The 18,821-nt window shown below is 39.1% G+C and overlaps 1 protein-coding gene across 1 annotated transcript in view; it reads left to right on the forward strand.

Annotated features, from left to right (window-relative positions):
* Positions 1-219: 219 nt before the first annotated feature.
* LOC131904726 (uncharacterized) overlaps positions 220-18,821 on the forward strand; it is a 192,458-nt gene continuing 173,856 nt past the window's right edge. Inside the window, 4 exon segments of the mRNA XM_059255781.1 lie at positions 220-355; positions 439-532; positions 5,062-5,656; positions 7,637-8,206. Of these exon segments, the coding sequence (XP_059111764.1) occupies positions 220-355; positions 439-532; positions 5,062-5,656; positions 7,637-8,206 (1,395 nt within the window).

Consider the following 18,821-nt stretch of genomic DNA (forward strand, 5'->3'; position numbering starts at 1 on the left):
TCGTGTCCTCAGATTCTGTTCTCCCACATCTAAACGTCCAGGGCCATCTCTATTGTGTTGCCCAGTTGTGGTGTTGGGGCCACTTTCCCAAGTGTTGCAGCTGATGAGGGGCAGGGGCAGCCCTCTTGCTCTGATGACTGCAGGGCCAGCTCTCCCACCTGCCTCAGGCTTTGATGGGTGGGGGAGAGGGAGGGCATCTCTCTCCTGTCATGCTACCATATGGCAGATGAGGAGTGGGGCCAGGTCTCCCATGGTCACGTTCTCTGGCAGTTCACCCATTTCCCCATCAGTGGGGTCAGCTCTACTGTGCTGTCCAGGCGAGGTGCAGAGTCTACTTTCCGAAGTGCTGCAGCTGGTAAGGGGAAGGGTCAGCTCCCTCTCCCACCACAGGGGGCAGGGGTAAGGGAGGCAGAGAGGGCATCTTTCCCTTGCCCTCAGCAAAACATTGCAGAAGAGGGGGTGTGGCCAGCTATCCTCAGGGCTATCTCACCGGTGCCTCTGCCAACACTGTCAGCTCTACTGTGTTGTCCAGGTGAGAAACAGGGTCCATTTGCTTGAGTGCTGCAGCTGGTAAGGGTTGGCTCTGATTTTTAAATTTTATTTTTGTTAATTTTTTTTTCATTCAGTCTGTTTTGATCGTATTCCTTTCTCCCCCAACTCCTCCAATATCCTCCCATCTTCCTACGCACAAAACTGCATATTATTTATCTTATCTTTAAAACACAAAACAAAATCGAAAATCAAAACAAATGTGCAAATAACAACAAAACAATAAAACAATGAATACCAAACGAAACAGAACCAAACAGTGCATAAACCAGCACTCAGTTCGTTGTGTGTTCGTCAGCTACCCCTGGGCATGGGGCCTGCCCTGGAGTGAGGTTGATATATCCAGGGACACTTTATTGGAGGAAGCTGATTTTCCTTTCCCATCAGGTATCAATTGCAAATAGCTTCTTGGTTAGGGGTAGGACTTTGTGCTCACTTCCCCTCCTCTCAGTGTCTCTAATTTTGTGGACAAATGTATTAGATTTTGTTTTTCTCTGTAGAATTGTAACTTTCTTGTCCAATTACTCATCTACTACAAATTGCAAGTCAAAGTACTGGCACAAGAAATGCCTGGTGCTAACTTTGTGGAGATGGAGGAAGGTGTAGTTTGAGCCTACATTACAGAAGGACACAGTCTTTAGATGTACAATGAAGCATTACAGATATCAACATTTATCAGATCCACATAACTTTTTTTTTCTCATGGGACTAGCTTGTTTAATGAAGATATGTTATGCTATAAGACACTAATGACTTGGATGAGAAGAAAAAAAATAGATTAAGAAGCAGACAATATCTTTCATGAGATGGAATGAAAACCCAGAGTAGTGTGTGTCAGCAAGGAGAGCAGTGAGGACTATGCCAGATTCCCAATAAAATATACAAGCAAGTATGTTCCAAACATTGGGGAAGGACACTAAGGATAAACACTAGAGAATATAGAATAACTGTTCTGCTTATAATTCTTTAAAACTGTAGTAAACGGATTGGTCACCGTAAACATTCCACGATCCCATAGCATTTTCTCAGAGATATCAGAGATAAAGAAACTGTGGGCTTGTTTTTTTCCCATGGTAATAGGGAGCACAGAGACATGATGAATGCGTAATTTTATTTTTTTTTTTAAATTAAAAATTTTTTAATATTATAAAATAATTACATCATTCCTGCCTTTTTTTCTTCCTTCCAGATCTTCTCTTACTCCTCCTGCTTTTTCAAATTCATGGACTCTTTCTTTTCCTTAAATTTTTGTGACATGTATATATGTATAAGAATATATTCCTAAATATAACCTGCTCAGTCTGTTTAATGCTACTTGTATCTATGTTATATACATACCCATATATACATATAAATAATTTTAATATATACTTCTTTGGCTACTCAGTGGCACAGAATAGAAGAGTAATAGTGGATTATTTCCATTTTATTGATTTAGAGTTATGAGCTCACTAAATTATTCTAGGCATTTCTTGGTAAAATATCATATTGGACAGAAGCTAAGTCATTCCACTGATGGTAAAATTGTGACACTGAACATATTCATGATGATATAATGTTTGTTTAAAATAGTGAAATAATGAAACATTGAATGTATCTTTAGTGCAAAGCATGCCTCAGGAAGAGCAAACAACAATCCAATCCCAGTACAAACTGAGTATAATTCTGTAACTCATTACAGATTCAGGGAAGCACTATTATCTGGGTTTAAATAGTTTCCTATTATATTTTAGTCATTACTAACTCCAGTGGTCTAATATGACTAAAATTGTGAGCACAGCATGTGAAGCTAAGTCAGCATTTAGATCATAATCCAGAAATCGTTAATATTTGGGTTTTGCTGTATTCACTGTTTTTTCAATTCTAAAAATTCACCACTTAGTTTATCTATTATTAAATAAAAAATTGTTACATATAGAATAATATTTCTCAGAGAGCAAACATCTTCAAATATCATCTAGGAACTACAACTTGTCTTTGTGAAAATTTTCCTCAAGTATATGTATTATATTAAACAAGAAATACATATAAGTTTTAGTTCTATGTGAGTCAAGCTGAGGATAGACCTTGATTGTATCTACTTTTCTCTCTATTAGCAAATATTGCTCTAATACAAACCACCATTATTTCTAGCCTGAAGTATGAAAGTAATTCTCTAACTTACTTCAATCTTTCAATGTTGGATTTCCAGAATCCATTATTTTTTTTTTTTTTTGGTTTTTTGAGACAGGGTTTCTCTGTGTAGCTTTGCGCCTTTTCCTGGAACTCACTTGGTAGCCCGGGCTGGCCTCGAACTCACAGAGATCCACCTGGCTCTGCCTCCCGAGTGCTGGGATTAAAGGCGTGCGCCACCACCGCCCGGCCATTATTTTTTAAGTACTTCTAGGGGGCGAGTGCTGGGATTAAAGGCGTGCGCCACCACCGCCCGGCCATTATTTTTTAAGTACTTCTAGGGATGCTTCAAGGCTAGAATAAAACTGTGTAACTCATCTTTAAAATAATTCAATATTTTTCATTAGGCATCACACACAGGACATTGTACATTGCATATGCTAGGGGAGTGCTTTATCCTTTTTTAAAAAATATAAGATTGTATTTATTGGACTGTTTATATATTTTTCTTTTTTTCCCTTTCCCCTATTTTATTAAACATGGGTTCTTTTCTCATACCATATAATCTGAATATATTTTCCCCTCCCTTTATTCCTCCCGGTTCCTTCTCACTTCCTTTTCTCTCTGGATCCACTCCATTTCTATCATTAGAAAAGAACAGACTTCTAGGAGATAACAACAAAAAATAACAAAATATAATATAATATAATAAAAACCATCATATTGAAGTTGGACAAGCCATGCCAACAGAAAAAAAACTAAAAGAGCCCATGAGAAGGTACAAGAATCAGAGACCCATTCATTCATGTATTCAGTGAATCCATAAAGGGATTAAACTGAAAACTATAGTTTTCATGAAGACCTGGTATAGACTCATGTAGGCACTGTGATTGCTGCTTCAGTCTCTGTTAGTTCACAAGATCATTTCTTAGTTGTTTTAGAGGGACCTGGTTCCTGGTATTCTCTGTACCCTCTGTCTCCCCGACTCCTTTTGCCTCCTCTTCTGTGGGGTTCCCTAGCTCTGAGGGGAGGCATTTGATGGAGACATCTCCTTTAGAGCTGTGTGGTCCAAGGTCTCTTTCTCTCACTGCATATTGTCTGGCTGTGGGACTCTATTTTTTGGTTCCCATATGTTGAAGGAGGAAGCCTCTCTAATGATGGCTGAATAAGGCACCAAATCGGACATCAATTCACTGCTTCCACAGGGTTTGTGCCACCAATGCCCTACCATATTTCACAGGCAGTGCACATTGCAGATTAAGGGTTTTGTGGTTGGGTTGGTGTTTATTTTTCTCCTTTGGTTGCCTGCAGAGTACCTTTCTGGGTCATAGACACCAGAACATGGAGGTGAAGGTTCTTTGTAGGCACCAGCTCAACCTCTCTGTATTCAATGATTTATGTGGGTGTTGTCTTCAGCAATGGAGATTTCCTGTCAGTTTGTGGGGAGCAATTGTCTTGGCAACAGCCTGGGTTGTTTGGGGATTTTCATCGAACGTTTGGCCAGCAACTTAACTGGATGAATCCCAGTCCCTTCACTGGAGGCTTTGTTTGGTGACAAGACATGACCAGGAGGGGTTCTGCCTCCCTCATTTTTTGGAGTCGTCATTAGGATCATCTTCATGTATTACAGGAAGTTTCCATTGTACTAGGTTTATTTAATGTCCTCAAATGTTCTTTAAGTTTTGTGGTGATATATTTTTTTTTTTTTTTGTGCTCTAACAAATAAACTTGTCTGGGGATCAGAAGACAGAGCCAGCCAGTGGTGGCACACACCTTTGGTACTATTGCTCGGGAGACAGGGATTCCTCTGGATCTCTGTGAGTTCAAGGAGCCAAGGATGGTGGCCTACACCTTTAATCCCAGTACTTGAGATCTCCAGTCTTTGCTTGGGAAGGACACATGACTTTTAACCCTAGGAAGTGATGGCAGGAAGTAGAAAGGTATGTAAGGGGTGAGGACCAGGAACTAGAGGCTTGGGTGAGGACTGAGATACTTTCAGTCTGAGGAAACAGAATCAGCTGAGGAGTTGGTGAGGTGAGGTTGGCTGTGGCTTATTCTGCTTCTCTGATCTTTCAGCTTTCACCCTAGTATCTGGCTCTTGATTTTTTATTATAAGACTTTTTAAGATTCATGTTACATCTGGTGCCCAACATTTGTGGCGTGAATTCACAAAAAAGCTGCTTGTTAGTGGCCTTGCAGTCCCCAGCTCAGGCCTGATCCGCACGCGGCTGGTTGGGGTGGCACACACTGGTAGGATTTGATGAAGGAGGCAGAGGCAGGAAGATCATGAGTTTGAGGCCAGCCTGGAAGGCTTGCTGAGGAGAAACTGCGGCCAGGGCTGGGCAATGAAGGGTGGCAGCGGGACCACGGAAGCAGCGGGACTGCTGCTCTGTGTTGCAGGCTTCTTCTCATCCTGTTGGTGGAGGCTGCGATGCTGCTACTGGGGATGAAAGGTTTACAGCTGCTTGTTCAGAGAACAGCTGCCAGAACCATCATCTTACAAGAAAGCATTGGCAAAAGTCAGTTTGGAGAAATTTGACGAGGCAAGTGTCAGGCAGAAGAAGTTGCTGTGAAGATATTCTCTTCTACGGAAGAATGTTTGCAGTTCCAAGAGGCAGAGATTTATCAGACTGTGATGTTATGCCATGAAAACATCCTAGGATTCATAGCAGCAGACAGCAAAGACAATGGCACATGGACTCAGCTGTGGCTGGTGTGGGATTACCATGAGCATGGATCCCTTTTTGATTCCTTGAATAGATACACTGTTACAGTAGAAGGGATGATCAAACTTGCTCTGTCTACAGCAAGCAGTCTTGCCCATCTTCACATGGAGATTGTTGGTTCCCAAGGAAAGCCAGCTATTGCTCACAGAGATTTGAAATCAAAGAATATCTTGGTGAAGAAGAATGGATCCTGTTGCATTGCAGATTTGGGACTGGCTGTGAGACACAATTCTTCCACAGATACAATTGATAATGCTCCAAACCACAGAGTAGACACACACACACACACACACACACACACACACACACACACACACACACACAATCTGCAGGGAACCATGGCCATGCCTAACAGTGACTTTGAAATCTCCAAAAAGATGAGGGGATCCCACAATGATGATTCCACATGGACTATGATGAAGCCATTAAGCTGATTAATACCACCCCAAATCGACTTTGGACTACACATTGCTCAGAATAATGATCTCAAGATGTCGAGCTGAGATGATCCAGCCTCATAGACTACTCAAGCTAGGACTCGAGATGTGCCCTGTGCTTTCCCATTATGCAGCGACTGGACAGATGATACAGCTAACTTTCCCAGGACTTGACAGTTACCCCCCAAAATTTTCTTTTAAGGATTCCCTAAAGATGCCTTTGCCCCCAGACAGCAGGAAGGAATTTTAAGAAAATGACGCCCACATTCCTAAAAGTTGGAGTGGGTGGTTTTTGGTTATTCAGTGGGTTATGTATAATTGTCATTGTTTAGGATGGTTGGTTATAAGTTGTTAATTGTTAGCGGTCAGGAAAAAAGCTAAACAAAGGAGATTAGATTCAGGGCTCTTGATTTAAAAAAAATGAAAAGAAACAGAAAAAAGGATGTAGATAAGAAGATTATTGAATCTACTCTGAAAAAAAGAGATATAGAAATAATAGGATAAAAGGGTAGATTACTGAATCTACTCTGGAAAGAAAAACGGGAGAATAAGAATATGATAAGATAAAAAGGTAGACTATTGAATCTACTTTTAAAAAGGAACTACTTGTTTTAAATATTTGACATTGGATTGGATTTTTGTATATTGTACACAAATTTTGTATTGGACTAACCAAAATAGGATAAATAATAAATTTTTTGTTTGAATTTGTCAAATGCTAATGGACTGGACATTGTTAATGTAATTCTTGACTGTACATATTATACATACTCATTGTACTTATTGTATATAATTTTTCTTATATTAGTTATAATGGTTTTTTATTTTAAACAAAAAAGGGGAAATGTAGTGATATTTTAGTTGTGCTCTAACAAATAAAATTTATCTGGGGATCAGAAGACAGAGCCAGCCAATATATTAGATATAGAGGCCAGCCAGTGGTGGCACACAGGCCTTTAACCCTCTCACTCAGGAGGCAGAGATCCGTCTGGATCTCTGTGAGTTCAAGGACACACTGGAAACAGAGCCAGGGATGGTGGCCCATACCTTTAATCCCAGCACTTGAGATCTTCTGTCTTTGTTTGGGAAGGACACATGACTTTTAACCCTAGGAAGTGATGGCAGGAAGTAGAAAGGTATGTAAGGGGTGAGGACCAGGAACTAGAGGCTTGGGTGAGGACTGAGATACTGTGAGTTCAAGGACACACTGGAAACAGAGCCAGGGATGGTGGCCCATACCTTTAATCCCAGCACTTGAGATCTTCTGTCTTTGTTTGGGAAGGACACATACCTTTAATCCTAGGAAGTGATGGCAGGAAGTAGAAAGGTATGTAAGGGGTGAGGACCAGGAACTAGAGGCTTGGGTGAGGACTGAGATACTTTCAGTCTGAGGAAACAGAATCAGCTGAGGAGTTGGTGAGGTGAGGTTGGCTGTGGCTTATTCTGCTTCTCTGATCTTTCAGCTTTCACCCTAGTATCTGGCTCTTGATTTTTTATTATAAGACTTTTTAAGATTCATGTTACATCTGGTGCCCAACATTTGTGGCGTGAATTCACAAAAAAGCTGCTTGTTAGTGGCCTTGCAGTCCCCAGCTCAGGCCTGATCCGCACGCGGCTGGTTGGGGTGGCACACACTGGTAGGATTTGATGAAGGAGGCAGAGGCAGGAAGATCATGAGTTTGAGGCCAGCCTGGAAGGCTTGCTGAGGAGAAACTGTGGCCAGGGCTGGGCAATGAAGGGTGGCAGCGGGACCACGGAAGCAGCGGTACTGCTGCTCTGTGTTGCAGGCTTCTTCTCATCCTGTTGGTGGAGGCTGCGATGCTGCTACTGGGGATGAAAGGTTTACAGCTGCTTGTTCAGAGAACAGCTGCCAGAACCATCATCTTACAAGAAAGCATTGGCAAAAGTCAGTTTGGAGAAATTTGACGAGGCAAGTGTCAGGCAGAAGAAGTTGCTGTGAAGATATTCTCTTCTACGGAAGAATGTTTGCAGTTCCAAGAGGCAGAGATTTATCAGACTGTGATGTTATGCCATGAAAACATCCTAGGATTCATAGCAGCAGACAGCAAAGACAATGGCACATGGACTCAGCTGTGGCTGGTGTGGGATTACCATGAGCATGGATCCCTTTTTGATTCCTTGAATAGATACACTGTTACAGTAGAAGGGATGATTAAACTTGCTCTGTCTACAGCAAGCAGTCTTGCCCATCTTCACATGGAGATTGTTGGTTCCCAAGGAAAGCCAGCTATTGCTCACAGAGATTTGAAATCAAAGAATATCTTGGTGAAGAAGAATGGATCCTGTTGCATTGCAGATTTGGGACTGGCTGTGAGACACAATTCTTCCACAGATACAATTGATAATGCTCCAAACCACAGAGTAGACACACACACACACACACACACACACACACACACACACACACACACACAATCTGCAGGGAACCATGGCCATGCCTAACAGTGACTTTGAAATCTCCAAAAAGATGAGGGGATCCCACAATGATGATTCCACATGGACTATGATGAAGCCATTAAGCTGATTAATACCACCCCAAATCGACTTTGGACTACACATTGCTCAGAATAATGATCTCAAGATGTCGAGCTGAGATGATCCAGCCTCATAGACTACTCAAGCTAGGACTCGAGATGTGCCCTGTGCTTTCCCATTATGCAGCGACTGGACAGATGATACAGCTAACTTTCCCAGGACTTGACAGTTACCCCCCAAAATTTTCTTTTAAGGATTCCCTAAAGATGCCTTTGCCCCCAGACAGCAGGAAGGAATTTTAAGAAAATGACGCCCACATTCCTAAAAGTTGGAGTGGGTGGTTTTTGGTTATTCAGTGGGTTATGTATAATTGTCATTGTTTAGGATGGTTGGTTATAAGTTGTTAATTGTTAGCGGTCAGGAAAAAAGCTAAACAAAGGAGATTAGATTCAGGGCTCTTGATTTAAAAAAAATGAAAAGAAACAGAAAAAAGGATGTAGATAAGAAGATTATTGAATCTACTCTGAAAAAAAGAGATATAGAAATAATAGGATAAAAGGGTAGATTACTGAATCTACTCTGGAAAGAAAAACGGGAGAATAAGAATATGATAAGATAAAAAGGTAGACTATTGAATCTACTTTTAAAAAGGAACTACTTGTTTTAAATATTTGACATTGGATTGGATTTTTGTATATTGTACACAAATTTTGTATTGGACTAACCAAAATAGGATAAATAATAAATTTTTTGTTTGAATTTGTCAAATGCTAATGGACTGGACATTGTTAATGTAATTCTTGACTGTACATATTATACATACTCATTGTACTTATTGTATATAATTTTTCTTATATTAGTTATAATGGTTTTTTATTTTAAACAAAAAAGGGGAAATGTAGTGATATTTTAGTTGTGCTCTAACAAATAAAATTTATCTAGGGATCAGAAGACAGAGCCAGCCAATATATTAGATATAGAGGCCAGCCAGTGGTGGCACACAGGCCTTTAACCCTCTCACTCAGGAGGCAGAGTTCCGTCTGGATCTCTGTGAGTTCAAGGACACACTGGAAACAGAGCCAGGGATGGTGGCCCATACCTTTAATCCCAGCACTTGAGATCTTCTGTCTTTGTTTGGGAAGGACACATGACTTTTAACCCTAGGAAGTGATGGCAGGAAGTAGAAAGGTATGTAAGGGGTGAGGACCAGGAACTAGAGGCTTTTTAGCAGCAGTTCAACTGAGACACTCAGGGGTAAGGACTCAGAGGCTTTCAGTCTGAGGATTCATAGAAACAGGATTGGCTAAGGAGTAGGTGAGGTGAGGTTGGCTGTGGCTCGTTCTGCTTCTCTGATCTTTCAGCTTTCACCCCAATATCTGGCTCTGTTTTTTTTTATTAATAAGACCTTTTAAGATTTGTGTTATAAAGTTTAGCAGTCTTTCCTCTTGTTCCCTCCCTCAATCCCATCTCCCTCTTTCCCCTCATCTTTCCATCCTCCTCCTTCCTCCCTCTGGCTCCTGTCCACCCACAAAATCTTTTCTATTTCCCCATCCCAGGGAGATCCATGTGTGTCCCCTAGTCCCTTCCTCTATGCCTAACCTCTCTGAGTCTATGGACTGTAGCTTGATTTTCATTCATTAAATGGTTAATATCTAGATATAAGTGAACACACATCATATTTATCATTCTGGGTGTGGTTACCTCACTCACAATTTTTATTTAGTTCCATCCATTTGCCTGCAAATTTCGTAATGTAGTTTAAAAAGAATATCTGAGTAATATTCCATTGTATAAATGTACCACATTTTCTTTATCCACTCTTCTGTTGAGGGACATCTAGGTAGTTTCCAACTTCTGGCTGTTATGACTAGAACAGCAATAATCGTGTTTGAGCAAGTGTTCCTGTGGTAGGATAAAGCATACTTTGGTTTTTTGGGTATATGCCCAAGAGTAGTGTAGCTGGATATTGAGGTAGACTGATTCCCATCTTTCTGAGAAACTGTCACTGTGATTTTCATAGTGGCTGTATAAGTTTGCACTCCCACCAGCAATATAGGAGTGTTCCCCTTGCTCCATATCCTCTCCAGCATGAGCTGTCACTTGTATTATTTTGTATTATTGATCTTAGCCATTCTGACAGGTGTTAAAGTGTAATCTCAAAGTAGTTTTAATTTGTTCCCCCCCCCCATGGCTAAGGATATTGAATATTTCTTTGAATGTTTCTCAGTCATTTGAATTTCCTCTATTTAGAATTCTCTGTTTAGATCTGTACCCCAGTTTTTAATTGGGTTATTTGGTTTCTGCTATCAAATTTCTTGGGATCTTTTGAATATTAGACATCTCTATATTGGATATTGAGTTGGTAAAAATCTTTTTCCATTTTGTAGGCTGCCATTTTGTCCTATTGGCAGTGTCCTTTGCCTTACAAAATCTTTCAGTTTCATGAGGTCTCATTTATTGTCTATCTTAGTGCCTAAACTGTCAGTGTTCTGTTCGGAGAGTTGTTTCCTGTGCCAATGCGTTCAAGGCTATTCCCTACTCTGTCTTCTAAAAGGTTGGGAGTATCTGGTTTATTGTTGAGGTCTTTGATCCATTTGTAGCTGAGTTTTGTGCAGGGTAATAGGTATGGATCTATTGGCATTTTCCTACATGCAGCTCTCCAGTTTGAACAGCACCATTTGTTGAAGATGCTGTCTTTTTTTCCCCATTGTATCTTTCTGGCTTCTTTATCAAAAATCAGGTGTCCATATATGTGTGGGTTTATGTCTGGGTCTCCGATTCAATTCCATTGATCAAGGTATCTGCTTTTATGACAATACCATGCTGATTTTATTAGCATAGCTTTGTAGTATAACTTGACAATAGGAATGATGAGACCTCCTGCAGTTCTTTTATTGTTCAGAGTTTTTTTATGTTTCCATATGAAGTTCAGAATTGTCCTTTTAAGATCTGTGAAGAATTGTGTTGTCATTTTGATGGGGATTGCATTGAATCTGTACTTTGGTTTTGGTAAGATGACCATTTTACTATATTATTCCTATCAATCCATAGGCAGGGGAGTTCTTTCCATCTTCTGATATCTTCTTCAATTCTTTCTTCAAGGTCCTAAGATTTTTTTCAATTACATGCACATTTCACTTACTTGGATAGAGTGACCCTTAGATATTTCATAGTATTTGAGGCTATTGTGAAAGGTATTTTTTCCCCTGATTTCATTATCAGTCTGATTGTCATTTGTATGTAGGAGGGCTACTGATTTTTGTGAGTTAATTTTGTACCAAGATACTTTGCTGGAGGGGAAGATATGTATGATCCAGTGGAATGTTGCAGAAGGCAAAGGGAGGTTTTCTGCAGTATTGGGGATGAGACAAGTGGATTGGACTTGGAGGAGTAGGTGAAGATCTGAAGTTAGCCTCCCTGCTTCGCTGGTAGGGTTGGTTTGTGGGTTCACTAGGATGTTACATCTTGATTTTTATCTTATCTGATTCTGTATTTTAATCGGATGTTTAATTAGTAATGTAATAGTTGACATCAGGTGTAAGACTCTTGTATCTATGTTTATCTTCACTGTTCATCTAGTTTTTTTTACAACATCCTTTATGTTTTTGAATTAGATGAAACTTTTATTATTTGATTTTACCACTATTATTGGCTACATTTGTATTATGTGGGTCATATTTTTTTTAATTTATCATGATCTTTACCCACAAACAGCAAAATACTCTGTATAGAAATATAAACATGAGAATTTAATGACTGTATATACTCTCTCATATCAACTTCATGTGCTTTTTTTAAAAAAATGAAAGCATGGTTCTTTCTTTTTAATTAATTTATTTTTACTTTATGTGCATTAGTGTTTTACAACGGCTGTTTGGTACCCTGGGACTGGAATTACAGACAGTTGTGAACTACCATGTGGGCACTGAAAATTGAACCTGGGTCCTCTGGAAGAACAGTCAGTGCTTTTAACCACTGAACCATCTCTCCAGCCCACTCCTTTCTTTCTTTCTCTCTTTTTTTTGAGACAATGTTTCCCTCTGTATCCCTGACTGTCCTGAATCTCACTGTGTAGACCACGTTGGCCTCAATCTCTGGGACCCACCTGTGTCTGCCTCTTGAGTGCTGGGATTGAAGGTATGTGCCACCACACCTGGTTTCTTGTGCTTTTAAAATGTATTTGCCTTTAAAGATGTTACACCCTTGAAAATTATAGCAATTATTTTCTTTTTGCTTTAGTCAACTGTCTTTAAAGAAAATTTAAAATTATGAGCATCTGAGTTATTGTGTGCTTACTTCTAACCCTTCTTGACTCATTTTTACTTGCATGAATTGCCTGATTTTTACCCCATTAAGGTAATTTCTTTATTAGTTTTTAGGCTTCACGTCTGCTAATTTCAGATTGTTTCAGCTTTTATGTGTTTGAACATATTCTTATTTCATTTCCATGTCTGTTTCTGTTTTTCATAAAGTTTTGACTAGATATGGAATTTTTAATTTTTTTTCTTTCATTGTGTTAATGATGCCACTCAGTTGGCTTCTTGGTAGCAATGCTTCTTGTTTGATATTGGAAATTGGTAACTACTTTCTTTTTAATCCTTTAAAGCCAGGGCCAGAACCCACGTCTTTGTGTTTACAAGGCAAACCCTTTCCCACTGAGCTAAATCTCCAACTGAAGAAATGGTCAAAGACTTTTATGTTTTCTCTCAAATTCTCCAATCAATGTTTTTTCTTCAGGATCTAATCCACCAACTTACTAAAACTTTCTTCAGGTGTTGTGCTTTTCAATTCTGGGAGTCTCACTAGTTACCGCCCCCCCCAGTAGATTTCATTCTCCCCTTATTATGCCCACTTATTTCTTTAAGATCTTGTGCATATTGATAATAATAATTCCAAAGTTCTTGATTTAAGTCCATTATTATTTTTAGTTTGCTTCTATTAACAGGTTTTAATTGAGAGTGTGTGCTACATTTGACAGTATTTTGTACCTTTAGTGTCTTTGATTTTTGTTAGCTTCCCTTATCACTTTTATTGAGAGGAATATTAATTATTGGCAGAGCAGCTTGATTATGTTTTGGAATCAAGGAAGCCTTTACTCTGGGGTTACTTGAGCCCTTAGTCCTTTTACAGAAAGTGTCTATGCAATGTTCCAGGTACTTACAAAGCTGCTATCCTTGCCTTGCAGGAAATATATCTGCTTTGGGGACTGCTTGTCACCCCAGTGTCATCCTAGATCCCTGTGCTTGCAGCTTGTGCTGGGACAAGGGCTCCAGAGGCTGATTTGGATTTCTGGAGCTGCTTCTGTGCAGTGCTTCTTCCACTCTGGTACTGTTTTATGCTGAGGCTTCCGTGTCTCCCTCCCTATTCTGAGCATTCCACCCCCTGACAGGAACATGGTCTATAAACCTTCCTCAGAAATCTGAGGCAATGAGAGGAGTCACCTCACGTGGTGTTTTTTATCTTTCAGGAGTCACAGGCTGTTTCTGCCTGTATTTCTGCACTCGGAGAAAAGTGCTTTGTTACATTCTGTGCTGGCTGTAGTTGCTTGTCATGGGAGGAAGGTAGCTTAGTTGGAATCACAAATTAGTCTTTCTTCAGGCTTTCTGGCCCCGTTCTGCCCCTTTTCTTTCTTCCTTTCTTTCACTCAGGTTGGTAGTTACACTTGATCTTTTTCCTTCCAGAGTCTTCCTGGAACTCTCCCTGCTGCCCCTCTCCCACTCTTTACCTTCCTACAGTAGCCTTTCTTGATCACACCAAAGTCATCAACTACTGACTGCACGACTTCTTCCTCCCGTTGAGGTTATCATCATTTATAGTTATTTTCAACAATGTTTTTGCATGTGTCATATTTTCTAAGCCTTTGCCATGCAAGCTCCATAAGGAGAGGAAATCACTGATTGCACTCCCATGTTTCGTCGTGTCTCGAAGTGTACCTGGATTATACCAGAAAGCTAGCAAGTAGTTCCTGAGTGGATAAAGATAGTATCAAGCCATATGCTGTGAAGTGGAAGGTAAAGCAATGCTAAGCAACACGGATATCAAAGGCCTACACAGTACAGAGGGTTGTGCTTCATTCCCGCGGAATCTTCTCCTTCATGCCAAATAAAAAGAATTGAATACATCATGTTCACAAAAGAATATGTGACTTACTTTATATGCTAGATACTTAATCATGTTCTCTCCTGCTTTCCACCTCTCATGTCGTCTAAACATACTATGCTCTTATGAATGGTCTTACATTGTCTGTAGCGGCTCATTAGATACAGACTCACTCATGTTTTCAGCATTAGTCTGTTTTCAGGAAATATCTGTGTAACATGGAGAAAATACTATTGTATATTATGGTATATGTAAGCATTATGTACAACTATTACATTTGGTTGACAATGAAGACCCTGGCCTGCTTCAATGTGAACTAACTGTATTCATATTACTGATTTAATTTGGGAGTAGATCAAAAAATAGCTGACCTAAATAGGCACACTGTTCTTAGTTTTGCATTCTCTTAGGTGCACAGTTTTTATTAATCATCCACTTATCTAAAATGTAGGTCCCCATTTTCTTGTTATTTTGTCAAAAAAGAATATCTCTGCCCAAGATCTTGGGATTTGATGTTCTGTTAATATTACTGGCCTACATCATGAAGCTCTAATTCTTTCCCCAGTTGGGGATTAGTATTTGGGAGAACAGAAGACTCGGTGGCAGGTTGTGGGCTCATACTTAGTGATAAAAGCCCTCTAGGAATCTTTAGAACAATGTATTTGTGTTTTGCTTATCCTCAGAGCTTTGTTACTGGATTATGTTTTAACTCTTCTTATTCACTCACATTTTAAGTACTGGTTGTTTTTACTGTGTCATTTGGAATTATTAATGATTAAGATGTTTAATTGTTAAAGTTATACTCCAGTGTAGATGAATTTCTAAACAGTCTTATTAAGTAAGAAACATAGAGTCAAATACAGAGGTAATATGCAAAGAGATCAGAGAACTAGCGAAGAGCCACAACTACCTTATCTTACCTTGCCACTGTTGCTTCCCCAGAGAGAGATTCTTCCTATGTAACCGGTGTTTTTTATTGCCTTTCTGTTCTGCTTTCTCATTGGCTCTAAGCCCAGCTCCTCGTCATGCCTGTCCATGACATGACCTCCTCATCACTGCCTGTCCATACAGAACTCCAGGTTTCTATGGTTGGTACTGGGATTAAAGGCTCATGTCACCACACTTGGCTGTGTCGTTGACCACACAGAGAGACTCTGCCTGCCATGTGATCAGATTAAGGGCATGGGCTACCACCGCTGGACTTCTGCTTATGGCTCACTATGTGACCTCTGATCTACAGGCAAACTTTATTTATTGACATACAAATAAAATCACATTTCAGTACAATTAAAGTATTACCACACTCCAGTATAATAAAATCTATATAAACATATAATTTGTATATAATATATTTATATATAACAAATACATTATTATAAAATTCACCTGCATTATATTGCCATAACCCAGTATCAAAATATAAACTTAAATACCACTTTAATTTACAAAACCAAAAAAAATCAATGGTATATAGTTTACATATGTTTCAAAATAACTTCCCTGCCTAGAAGACAACAGAAACATCTAGAAGTTCTAGAAATATTACATGACTATTAGAAGACTTATAAATGAAGTCACAATGTGGTTAGATGTAGTTATTCATATATACTTCATTTAAAAAAATTTCAGGTGCTAACAGGAAGAGTTGATTTTATGCCTTCAACTTTTCTAAACAGCGTGAGTTTCAGGCTTTTACATGAGTGTTGCCAAGGTTATAATAGAGAGCACCAAGGACTTTTATGTAGGAATGGAGGTAGCTTTCAAGGTCACCTATAGCAGGTTCCAAAGGAAGTTCCTGTCAAAGGTTCTAATTCATTTTGTTTCATTTATCAGGCCTCACCATTGAGAAAACTTGTGTCCAAACCTCTGGAGAGCTCTGATGATAAATTAGAAGCCTCATTCCCTAAACTAAGTGGGATTTGCAAATAATTTTGTTGCTCCAGATAAGCTGCTTAGTGTTTCTGAGTTTTGCTTATTAGAACACACTGAAAGGCTAGAATGCATAAAGCTCTGGTTGAAACTGTAGTTGCAACTGCTGGAGCTGGGAAATGAAAGCATAAAGGTCCCTGTCAATCTTGTCCTGAGATTGACTTTCTTAATTGATTCAAATTTGCTTCTGTCGAGGTTTTTTTCCTTTTAGGTTATTTGGTCTAGCTTTCCCAAATGCCAAAACGATAATGAAATAATAACCTACTTTTGGGGAAAGAAAATAAAATTAGTAAAGTCAATAGAAAGAACATAATACAATTGGAATCTAATCCCTGAAGCAGTGACAAGTCCTTCAAAGTGCCTGATCTCGCTGCTCTACAGAGCTGTCCTGTGTAGATATTTGCTCAGTAAGGCAATGGATTGGTAAACAAATGAACCATATTAAGATATATTTGGCACTTAGATGTAAATAAAGGTTGCCAAACCTCAAAGCCCTACAATAAGTTTAACGTTTAAATGTATTCCTTCATTAGCATATTTAGTAGTAAAAAAAGTTAACGAACAATGAAAACCCCTTTTTGTAACTGATGTAACATTCCCAGCCCAATAATTATTGGTGGAGAGAGATTGCTTCGGATGTACATAATCAAAGCTGTGGCTTTCGCCAGTTTTTTCCATAACTTTTAAGCTAGAGAGGGTCAGTCTGCTCTCAGCATGCTGCAACAGCTTCAGTTTTGTTGAACATTTTTTATGTTTAAAAATTTGAGAAAAAATTTGCTGATACAAGGGCAATTGTTCATAAGCAGTGCCATATGGCCTGACCTTTTTAAAGATGTCTATTTCAGACACCTACTTTCTTGGAAAGTTTCAAGTTTCCAATTCGCTCTCTGTACTCTTCTTTTTCATGAGTTTCAGATATTCTGAGAGAGAAAAGTGTATCAATAAGTTCTTCAGTGTTGCTAAAATTATCAGTGAGCATCTTGTCAGACAGTGATGTGTGAATCTGTTTTGTATGCTTTTCTCCAAGGCCAGGTTTATTGATGGAAGGAAACACTTTCTCATTTTCAAACTTGAATCCCACCCCATGTGGAAGATGCTAGTATAATGCAGGGACTGTGGGAGAAGATAACACATTATTGTGTTTTCTAGCTGACTTTTGGCCCGTTTCCTTAAACATTAAGTTTGGAACAATGAACTCTGCTATTTTCTCCTGATGTTCATTAGATGCTTTCACAGCCTCATTATTTGTTGTAGCTTAGGCAGAATCACACCTCAGTTCTAAGAATCTCTGAATGAGGAGTGAGACATTCTTTATTATGTTCATTAATGCCCTTTCATCCAGGTCCAGCCTGCAATCAGCTTCTTCAGCTATTCCAGGATAATTTACTCCTCTAATGTCAACTAGGAAAGAGGAAATAAACCAGGTTCATGTAAATGTGAGACTTTAATGTGACCACTAACGTTAAGTCACTAATGCGATTCTCTCATTAGCTATTACTTTCAATTAGGTGTTCTCAAACAATTAGCTTTTGAGCTACATAATCTTATTTATAGCATATATGTTCCCTGATGAGAGAAGAAATTACTTCTGGGAAAACTGAATCTCAAACTTTTAATTCAGGCCCTGAATTCAGATATATTGCCTCAGTTGGACTTTCTCCTGATATTGTGATCTCTCAAGATAATGTGAGCTTCCCTAAAGACCTAGAAACAACAGTTACTTTAAGCACTCCCAGCAATGAAGGTAGACAGGATTGTTCTTTGAAGATAGAATGAAAAATTTTCAGACTTATCAAACAATTCTCATATAGACAACTTACTACATTATATAAGGTCATATAATGTAAATACTGTATATTCTCCTTTTAAGAATGCAAACTTGTGCAGAAACTCTGAAAATCAATATGGCAGTTCCTCTGAAAATTGGGAATCTGTCTACCTCAAGGTCCAGCTATACCACTATTGGGCATATACCCAAAGGATGCTCCATCCTACTACAAGGACACTTGCCCAACCACGTTCATTGTGGCTTTATTTATAATTGCCAGAATTTGTAAATTATCTAAATGTCCCTCAACAGAAGAATGGATAAACAAAATATGTTACATTTACAAAATAGAGTATTACTTAGCTGTTTAAAAAAAAAAACAAAACAACATCACGAAATTTTCAGGCAAATGGATGGAACTAGAAAAAATTATCCTGAGTGAGGTAACCCAGTTCCAGAAAGACAAATATGTATTCACTTTTATGTGGATATTAGCCATTAAGTAAATAATAACCAAGCTACAGTCTGTAGACCAAGAGAGGTTAGGTAAAGAGGAGGGGTCTGGAGGGAGGGACACATGGATCTCCTGGAAAATGGAAATAGAATGGATTTAATGGGTGGATTGGGGATGGGTTGGAAAGGTAGGGAAAGGAATCAGGTGGGAGGGAATAGAATAGAGGGAGAGAGTGCAAAAAGAGATGGCTT

Source organism: Peromyscus eremicus, chromosome 2 (genome assembly GCF_949786415.1).
Source record: "Peromyscus eremicus chromosome 2, PerEre_H2_v1, whole genome shotgun sequence".
Taxonomy (NCBI): domain Eukaryota; kingdom Metazoa; phylum Chordata; class Mammalia; order Rodentia; family Cricetidae; genus Peromyscus; species Peromyscus eremicus.